The following is a 10,873-nucleotide window of genomic DNA, read 5'->3' as shown; positions in this document are numbered from 1 at the left end:
TGTTTGCTTGCATTATGGTTATAGGGATAGCTCTCTTGGATATTTCGTTGCGGTCTCCTGGTATAGAAGCACATCCCAAACAGCACAAGAAGCTGATCTTTATGCATAAAAAGCAACTGCACTGAAGCACAAATTTGTTCAAATTAAGTAGATGCTTAACTGAGATGGTGCCATTAGAAAGTTAGTGCAGGCTGCATCTGTGGAGAGACAGCAATGTCAAGTGAAATGGGTCTTAGGTGTGGTTAATATGGTTACGGTATTTCAGAAAGCTGGGATTGTTGTCAGATAAGGGACTACCCGTCATAAGATCTGACAGAGCAATTTTTGGCACTGCACTGTAGAATGTACATCATACATTATCATTTGTCATGAAGAAAAAGTTTAACAGTATTTAAAGTGATATCTGTGAAAGAAGTTGGCTGCTTTTGTGATTTTAATACTTCTGTTTCAAGTCTGCATTGATGGTCAAATAGGTCATAACAAGAAAGACAACAAAAATCTGAAATAGATTTCAGTCAGCAAGACTTGTGCACTAGAAATAACAGTGGAAAGCTGAAAAACAGGAGAGAAATTTAAGAAGTAGGATGCTTCTTTTTGTACGTTAAGCAGCTGGCATCTTCCACAAGATTATATTTAGCTGCATGACTTAAATGTCACCCTGGTTTTAAGGACATTCTATTCTTTGTGTTTAAATGGTGGTGGGGGAACTTTTTGATAGCCTAATCCATTTTCATGTATTTTGCTGCTACTCGAAACCCTTATGCAGAGACACAGCTCTTAGTGCCATGTTTATCATTCAGGTAGTCTCGCGTTGATAAAAATGCATCCTTGAAATCACAGTCTGATATGTCGGGAATGCAATAATTTAGTGCTAGCATTTCGTGTCCTTATGTAGAACCTCCATATTCTTTGTACTGTTCTTCAGTGAATCATTTGTCTACGTTAAGGCTTTCGATAAGCTCCAGAGGACAAGATGCATGCTGTCACAGTAGAAATGTTGTCCTGAGTCAAGGTCATTTGGGATAAAGGAAAAGTGAGGTTAGAGTTTCTTCTATATGTGCTAATTAATAAGATAGCACTTAACTCTTCCTATTTTTTTTTCTTTTTATTCCTATTATTGTCTGTCACAAGCTCTGTGACAAACTGAGGAAGGTCGAAGGCTACAGAAACAGGACGTAATTCTTGTGGGTGATAATGTCTGCACCGGCATAGACTAGGTAAATGTTATGTTGGAGGAACTATGTTTTCAGGTGGTGCATTTACTTCTTTTTAGAGCAAATAAGCAGAAATATTCCAGATGAAAAAACCCAGTGATTTGTTATAAACAGGAGTTCTGTCCATGGCTTTTAATCTGTGAAATTATTCACCTTGAAACAATGACCAAACCAAACTTACATTTGATATCCCTACTGGAGCAAAAAAAGTGAATCCTTTTAGAATAATGCTTGGCTTTTGAAAGAGAGTTGCATAAAAATAAAGAAGCTGTTTAGAAAAATGTTGGGAATTGAAAAGGGTAGAATATTGCCAGACAACGTGGAAGTGATCTGAACAGTAGTGGCTTCCAATATATTCATCAAAAGATGTGAAAGAGATCAAGAGATAGCAGATGTAATTTCTTGAGGTAACAAGGAGTCTTTCCAAAAGTTATAGACTAATGATAGAACTAGAAAGGTTATTAAAGGTTATTAAACTTCAGCAGTTAAATATAAAAATGCAGTAAAGCAGGTTTAAAAAAAGTTGAGAAAAAATGTTGCAAAGTTATATGCACTGATAAACCCCCTTTAATGTCATGGTATCACTAGGTAAAAAGGTGATCAAACTATAAAGAGTGTTCAGGGGAGATAAGATTTGTGGAGAGGACGGAGAAAGAGTATATTAGGTTTTTTGCATCCGTCTTGACCAGGGAAACTGTTGGCAGGCTCCAACATAGAAATACATCAGAAATTTACCTCAGATTTGAAGAGACCTGTGTTGGGACTTCTGTTATTCCATGGCATAAATGACAAAGAATTGGGAAAATATGTGATAAGTGACCCAGTTTGTGATCGTGTGATGATGCTAAATTTTCCAAAATGGGGAAGGTGAATTTCTTTGACATTTTCTTTACATCATTCTGACTTCACTGCTAGCTTTATTTTCTTATACTTCCAACCAAATATTTTTTAGAATACTAAATAGGCTAATACTTAATTTCAGACTAAATGCATGTAGTCTGCTGACAGCCAAAACAAAGGAATGAAGGCTGACTTCTCCCTGTTTCCCTGTAGGGGGTATTTACAAGATCACCTCTGTTTAGATCTTTATTTTCTTGAAAGTCTCACAAAGTCTAAATATAGTTGACAGCTCTGAACCACTGAATGTTTCAATCTATTGGCCGATTTCAACTGAGTTTTGGTGAGGCTAGGGAAGGAGAAGCGTAAATGAAAGGCCATTACCTCCTAAGTACTGTTCTTTGTAAAGAAGGCTAAAAGGAGTGTTTATGAGGCTGCCTTTGTTTAATCCTCTTTTTTAGGATTAATGCTAATTTTATGTTTCATAGTGAGCATTTTGTGTACCAGAAAATACTTTACCTTTTGAAGAAATGTTACCAATGTGGTACCTATTCTTTTAGTCTGAACCAACCTTCTTTAACTAATGGTCAACCATTCTGTATGTCAAGCTCTATCTTACCGAAAAAAAGAAAAAATTCTCAAAAATTTGATGGAAAAAATGATTGCTTTGAGGAATCAATTTGCTCATAGTCTAAGGTTTGTTCTTTGTTTACTATGTCTTTTGTTATTTCATACGTAGTTGGAATAGTTTGTGAAGTTATTTATGAAATGACTGATTGCATGCAGAAAAAGCCTTCAGTCTTTGGGGGAAGTGAGAGCTGGACGAATATCAAACATGTTCTGTGCAAATCCTGTTAAAAAAGGAGATGTTGACAGCAAATTGTAGGAAGTATAGAAATATATCTATTTGGCTGAATTAGAAGATCTACATTTACTTCAGACACAAAGAGAAAGAATGCAGAATGCGGAAACTAAATTAGATTATTAAGACCATTCATAAAAAATAGTGTGAATATATGAGAGTGGAAAGGCCACAGTGGTAGACAAGAGGATGCACCAAAGGAGAGACATAAAGAGTGATGACGATTCACTTGTAAATATACCATTTCTCAGGAAGACCAAAGCACTTTGTCTGTTCCTTGCAGAAGAGGCGAAACTGCTGACACAGCTTGCCAAGAAAGTTGATTCCTTTAAAAAGTTTAACACCTTTTTAACACTGATATTTACCAACAAGTTAAGCTGCAAGTTAGTGACCAGCAATCGGGGTGTAAGGCCTCAGTTTACAAGTGTGTGGGGGCAGGAAGGTTATTTGGAAATAACTTGGTGCAAATTAACTAAGAAACCTAGAGTCAACATCTGAAGTGATCTTTAAACCACTAATGGCTGTTGTGGAGTATTCATGGACAACTGTGGGAGTGAGTTAGAAGAAATGTCCTTGGAATAATGAAAACGGGCAAATCTTGAGAAAATGAGAAAATAGACCGATTATTTTACCAGGATTTCATTTGTAAACATCCAAGAGCAAACAAGAAATGTGAGTAGGAGACAGCACAGATTTCTCAAGAAAAATTACACTCGTAGATCAGAGGAGGAATTTACAAGGACAGAGCAATAGTCTTCTATATCTGATGCCAATTTTTTGAGTTGTTTTAGACAGAATTTCATATACTGTTGTAATAAGCTTTTCAGTAAAATATAGTAAAACCGAATATAGTCTAGAATAAATACAGTTTTCCAGATACCTGTGTAGCTACCAAAGTGTTCACTGTTAGAGGAGTTAGTGAATTTTACATGTTGGCATTCTCGATCTGGTTTTCTCTGAAGTTTTTGTTAGTAGTCTAGATGATGCAATATAGACCGGCTTGTTATGTTGGTAGATGGACTTCAGATATATTGGAAAACAGAACTGAAATCCAGTATCTAATCTCGGATGTGGCTTAGAAGATAGAACAAGATTAATAAGCGTAAAATTCAGCAAGACTAAAATTGTACTTTAGGAAGAACAGAGACTATGACCTAATGGTATACCATATACACTAACTATAGCTTCTTGATAGAAGTTTTTTTTTTTCAAGTGCCATCAAAATATTTGGTGTTTTGTTTTGGTTGTTCTGTTTGCATTTGGTCTTTTAGTTTGTTTCTTTTGTTTTTTTTTTTTCCTAAGAGGATTGTGTCCATAGCTGAAATTTCTGTGCACCTAACCGACATAATGAGTGCCTCTTTTCTGGTTCCTTGTTAGAAATAATAGTTATATTCTGGAGGGAGTTGAAAGAACTCAGAGGCAGGGCAAATCACTTGATATCTTGTAGTTAGTAAGAAGTTACTTTCTTACTCATTCTGCATTAGTAATAATTTGAAATGAAATCTGAGGTTTGCAGGAATCTGAAGATTGCCTAGTGCTCCCTCATGTCACGTCATCTGCTATGTATACGGTGAACTAGACCCATGTCAGTGAGGAAGTCACTGACCTCTCCTTTTGAATGCCATCTTTGGTGGCGATGTTACATTTGGATTTTTTGTCAGGTCTAAACTGTGTATTTTCTTTCTTAATAGCTTTAGTGTTCTTTTGCTTGACTTCACTTGAAAAAGCTACGTGAGAGAGCTGAGAAAGCTCTACCTTTGGAAACATATAGACAAATTTTCTTTTTTTCTTAAATGTAAAACCATGACTTTTTCATTTGTATACTTGGGATGTATCTGGAGAAAAGGATGACACATACTTCCCAGTTTTCAGCAAAGATGTAACAAGTTTAATGACAAAGCGTTATTTTTTGTTCCTGCTACATAGTATTGTTGTTTCTCTTAGCTGGAGTATTTTGTGAATTATAAGAAGTAAGATTAAGCAGTAGTTGTCAAATACAAATGTTGTGATGTGGTCCTTATTTTTTTATATGTTAGTGCTTAGTAAATAATTATTCTGGATTATGACTGCAAAGCTTCCATAACTTACATGAAAGAGCGTGGTTTGACACAACATGTTTTTTATCAGGAGATACTCATCTCCTGATGGTTTTGAGAGAACATACAAAATTCCAAACTCTAAGCTGACTACTCATCTGGCTGGGCAAACAAGAAATGTTTTTAAACCAACGTATTCTGTTGTTAAAAAACAAAACAAAACAAAAAAGCTTTCATTCTTTAAACCTCATGTACTTTTGAAGCCCAGAATATAAATGTAGCTTTAGTTATGTTTCTGTTGCTACCCAGCTGTGTTTCTCATGTTAAAATATTCTGTCCATGCATATATGCCTAGTACTAGTAGAAGCATGCTTAGTGGTGAAAGTACAGGAGAGGACTTGTTCCTTTCCACATACATCAGAAAATAGTAGTTGAATGGTGTTTCCAGTCTCTCTTTTAGTCTAAATGCCTTTTGGTAATGCATTTACTGCGTTCTAGTGATTGTTTAAAATAATTAGTTTTAAATAAGGTGGAAATGATACATGAATGTTTTCCTCGATAATTGTCAACTTTAACAATATAAATGTAATTTGCTACCCACAAGAGGGTGCTGTCTGCTAGCAGCTTGAAATGTGAAAATAAAGTAGTTCTGGTATTGTAGTTTCAGGCTGAATTATTGTGTTTGTAATCCAGATTGCTTTGGATTCAAAAAATATTGGGGAAAAAGTCTGGAAGTGATGTGATTATTCTGTGCTATTAACAGTCATTCTCATGTACTTAGCTTTTATTTTTCAAGGTATTGAAGAGGCAAACACTGGTCTGTTTTACAGACTGGAGATTGAAAGAAATGTCTCTCCAGAGGTAAATCAGGCCTGTGTCAGAGAAGGTAAGAGTTTTGTATTGCAGCTTCAGGTTGGGCTGCACCATACTTGATACTGAGATATTTAGCACTTGAGTAGAACCACTACTGTAGAGAAAAATATACACATACCTAAAGGAGGATATTGCTAGCAAGATACCCAGTCAGTTCCCTGCTTGAGTACTTCTGGAGTACTCACTGCTGTAACTAGTTATTTTCTATAGCATTCTAAATCTTATTTAGTAAAATAAAAGTGATATTCTCTCTTTTTTCTGCCCCGTACTCTATTAAATTTTTGCCATTGTTGTCCTAATATGTGGTAAAAGATGCATTAATTTCCAGCAGGGTGTTGTGGTTTTTTTTTTTTTTCTTTGGAAGGTATCAGAACGAGTAGAGAGAAGACTTCAGGAGATGGAACAAGAAATGCGTGCGGAAAGACAGCTTGTAGAAAGGCATCAGGATCACCTGGGACATATGTCTCTTCAGTTACAAGAGGTATGCAAACAAAAGTGTTCTGTACGTTCAGGATTAAGTTAGGAACATGCTGCATTTGTGAGCCAGTACTGGTCAAACAGGCAAAAGTGCTTAGCTCTCTAACATGTTCTTTTAACTGTATTAGTCCAGGTCTGCTTGGTTTGGCAACCAGGTGATAACAGCCTCTGTTGTTCGTGATACTGTCCTGTCTATGTTTAGACTGTTTTGGTAACTGGCACAAACATTCTGTAAAAGGACCCATCCCCTATGGCCTCCCTCAAACCCCAGACAAACAAAAGTCAGTCATTAGCTGAGTTGTCTCAATTACAACATTTTATTTTCCAAATGTAAACTTTGCATGCAAAGAGCAGTTTATTTTTTGTTTATTTTAACAGGCAATCAAATGCACTGTAGTGTCACACGGTTGCAGACAATTTCATTCCACAGTATCTGATGAAATATCAAATCTCGTTTAGGAGACAAACACGAATGTTTCTATTAGGAATTAAAGTTGGAGACTGCTAGAAGCTTTTTTTTCTGCTTGTTTTAGGAAATGTATGAAAAACACACCTCTGTTTCTGATTTTGCTGCTATTGGGGAAATCTGTGTTTTAACATCATGTAACTTTTAATTTCATTCCCCTTAAGGTACGACTTACAATGTTATCTCCAACCGTGCAATAGAATGTTGAGAAGAAATGTGCAATGCCTTGTTTTGCACTTTTAGTGTTAGCGCCAGCATATGTGCTGTTTGGAAGGCAGTTGTTTTACACCATTCAGTGGTATTGAGGAACCTGAATTTAGAAGCTTTGTGTTTCGTGTAAGATTAGAGACATTCAAAGAGCTTTAAGAAGATAAGATGCTCTTTTGATATAGGTAAAAAGTAATATTTATCAAAGTATGCTTCTGCTAATATATCTGAAAGAGGTTCAGTTTCCTTTTTCCCTCTGTTGATGTCCAAGAGGGTGAAAAGCCCTGGAGTGCTTTATTACAGTTTTCATTGCTCTTTAATATGCCTTCGTCTGTTTCTAGACTCTTTGGTTGTGCCTTCAGTCTGGTAGAGGGGTGCTTAAGGAAGTGAGCTGATGCCATTTGATAGTGTTATCTGCTGATGGGAACAATCTTTTTTTATCCTTGTAAAAGGCTAATGACTTATATCTGTAAAGATACATTGACACTGCCACAGAAGGAAAACTTAAATTCAAGTGAAAGAATTCAAACGCACTTCAAAGACTTTCCTGTGGTGGGCTATGTGAGCCTGAGCCCTCAAGCTGGATACATTTCCTCTTAGCAGCTCATTTTTTGAATTTCATGCAAAGTGAATGTGAAATACTAAGTACATCTCCAACTTTCCATTCCCCTAAGCTGCTCAGCTGTAGATAAAGACGTTTAATCCTTTCTCCTGCAAATTCCTCTTCATTCCATGCATATTTTTGTAAATTATTTTTCCAGAGGATACCCATTCTATTTAAAAGATTTTTTTGACACTGCTGTTCAAAACTTTGATATAAAGTTCTCTTTCTTAGTTTACAGGAAAGCTCAACACCTATTAGTCTACTTAGTAAACTTTTACTGTTGGGAATTTGTCCATGCCAAGATTCAGAGCCAATCATGACTGCAGCAGGCTTATTCCTGTTCCATGCCATACATTCGTAGCTGCTGCTGCCTAGAGGAGAATCACATTCTTGGTGATTATCTTCACTCTCTCAAGCAAAGGCTCCTATCTCCAAATCATCCTTCCGAATGGTGGATCTCAGTTGTGACTCTGGATTCCTTGGACTGGACTCTTGTCCAGTCTTGTACCTGGAGATCCTAATAAAGCGTAAATTATTCCTATTGTAATGACTTACGGAATTTTCAGGACCTTCTAACCTTTAGTATGGAAAACACATAGGAAGCTATAACAGATAAAAAGAGCACCATAGCACTATTTGATAGAGCAAATTCTCAGCTACAACCCCCTGTTTCTTGACACAGACCCCACCACTGTCTGTGCATTGTCAGTGATGAACAAGAGCTTGCATGCCACACTCGTAAAAATCTGCCCCAGTGGAAGTGAATGTGGAATGGCCGTCCGGAACGTGGCTTGTCTTTATCATCATTGTTGGAACTACTGAAATGCGCCACCCACCACCTCACTGTGCTAACACCTACTCTTTGGTCTCCGTAAACATTCAATGAGCATCGATGAGTGTCAATGGGTGCAATTTTTTCCGCATGGAGGAATTCAGACACCATTCTGTCAGACTGCCCCTCTGCTGCCGTCTATCGCACAGCTACAAAATTTAACAAATACTGGTGGGAAGGTTCAACCTCTCCTGCCAGACCACCAGCATCCGCCTCTGGCATGGTGGGTCAGCATCATAAAAGAGGAGGCATTACTTTTGGAGCAGCCCACCACCTGAACCTAGTGGTGTCAGGTGACAAGCGTAGAAGGGAGCTTCAGAGAAATACGGAGACAGCGTTGCCCTTGAAACAACAGACACTGATTACCCTCCCAGTAGCAACAAACAGTATATCCTCTTCTTGCTACTTCTACTCTCATAACTGTCTTAACAGCTTGGAGAACATCTCTGTGAAAGAGTCGCAACTTCCTAAATGGCGGATGTCTTCAGACTCCAATATCACTAAGGTCGTTAGATCTCAGACCCTTATTACAAGCTTCCATTCAGTTGCCCCACCCTTCTTCCCCAGTGAACGTTCATGTTAATTTGTCCTGCTCTAGGTAGAAAATGCTTTCCCTTCTGGATGGTGCTGTATCAATCAGGGATGGTTCAACATCTCTTGAACAGTTGGCTGAGCACCTTAGCCCTCGCATTGGCAAATTGGACTACCTATTGCCATACCTTTTGAAAAACACTTGGTTTTGAGAGCAAAATAGTCTGGATACTGCACACACTGCCTCTCTGTATACTCTTGTCCTGAGAGGTTGCTGTGTGGACAAGCTTTGTGGAAAAAAAACCTCCGTTGTTGTGGAATGTAAGTTATAGAAGAAATAGTAAGATGGGAATACCAAAGGTGGCAAAAAAGTTTAGAACTGATCTAATCTCAAATTAAAACCAGGAAAAAATGCCACATCAAAACTGCCTGAGATCTGGTTGTAGCAGATTTGAGCTACTGAGCTTGTGGGTTTTGGTTTTTCCAATTTTATTCTTTGTATCTGATGTCACAGGTGAATATGTTCAGTATGGCAAACCAAATAGAATGGTGTCATTTATGACTACGAAGTATTTAAAATTTACCAATAAAAACAGTTTATAAAAGTTGTCATTTCAACAATGTATTTTCAAACCGAGGGGTAGTCAGCTTCATCTAGATTTGTTCATTACTTCCATCAATGTAATTGTTTGATATATTTTGCTAAGGTATTTCTCCTGTACTATTGACAGAATTAAATTTGGCTTTGAAGATCTCTGAGCAGAGTTGCTAGAAAAACTCAACATCTTTAATGATTTTTTTTTTAATATCGTAGATTTTAAGTAGACAGTTTCAGCAAAGCCTACAAGATAATTATTAAAAAAAAAAAAAAGAAAAAAGAAAATAGTAGAATACCTGGTAAGCATCAGTGGATTTTGTGTAAAATATCTGATGTCATTTAACTTTTCTCTTCCTGATCACCCATCATTTGGTGGTAGCATTTGCCACAAGGATTCTTGGTAAGTGAGAAAATTTTCAAGAACAAAGGTTCTCAAGAGATTCCCATGTGGAAGCTTACTTCTTGACTCCTTACAGTTGAAGTGTGACTAAGTTGCACATAAAGAACAGCGAGTTCTTTACACAATATGTGACGTTACTGAGTTTCTTCCTTATTGTGAAATATGTTCTTTTATGCTGCTTTGATACTCAGCTATTGCAGATGCTATTCTCAAGCCTACAAGAGTCTCATCGGTGCGCTTTGATCTCTCGTGGGATACACAGAATGATGCTGAGGAGCAGCTACAGAGAAAGGTGGATCTCATCGTTTAGGACATCCATAAAAGTGTGTACTCACTCAAAGATTCTTAGGGGAGGTGAAAATACTCTGCAAGAACACAATCAACGTAGGGAGAGACCAGCTGCCGTTTTCCACAGATTGACTTTCTGATCAACTGTTCCTCTTCTGGTGGTTTATAATTGGCCTGAGCTATCAGGTGTATCAGAACCAGCCAAGCTGCTTTCCGGTAAATGAGATGTCCTCCGCTGGTGAAGCGCTGACACATTTAGGGGAAAACCCGAGTCAGTAAACTAATAACTATCTGCACTAGTTCTCTGCAAGAAGACTTGAAGCTAATTTTCTTCAAGGACACTTGTCTGCAGTAAGAATGCTAACCTGGTCCAGGAATTTGTTTGGTCCCTACTCCATTTGGAGTGGAGTGCTTGGAATCGCCCGTATGGGACACACGTATGGGCAGTCCCTTAAGAACAGAACACTGCTCATCGCTAACCTGAATTTCTTTGAGGAGTGATAGCCATTTGCCCAGTTGTCCCTTGTCTTCCACTGCCCATCATCTTCTGTTGCCCGTTTCTTTTAATAACTCTGTGAGGACACGGTCCTCCGTTCATGGAAATACAACACGTTGGAGGAGAGGGAAGGGTAGGCTTACAGATAGTGC

General features: G+C 37.7%; 1 protein-coding gene across 1 annotated transcript in view; it reads left to right on the top strand.

The window, feature by feature from the left end:
• The window catches only part of LOC104496242 (centrosomal protein of 128 kDa-like), a gene marked incomplete at its 3' end in the record, with an annotated part of 16,791 nt that extends 10,467 nt beyond the window's left edge, over positions 1 to 6,324 (top strand). The window contains exon 7 of the mRNA XM_010139326.1: positions 6,187 to 6,324. Coding sequence (XP_010137628.1) covers positions 6,187 to 6,324 — 138 coding nt within the window. The remainder of the gene's footprint in view (positions 1 to 6,186) is intronic.
• Positions 6,325 to 10,873: the final 4,549 nt, after the last annotated feature.

This window comes from Buceros rhinoceros, unplaced genomic scaffold (assembly GCF_000710305.1).
Source record: "Buceros rhinoceros silvestris isolate BGI_N320 unplaced genomic scaffold, ASM71030v1 scaffold13147, whole genome shotgun sequence".
Classification (NCBI taxonomy): domain Eukaryota; kingdom Metazoa; phylum Chordata; class Aves; order Bucerotiformes; family Bucerotidae; genus Buceros; species Buceros rhinoceros.
The sequence above is the reverse complement of the archived record's forward strand: the minus strand, read 5'-3'. Positions and strand labels throughout refer to the sequence as shown.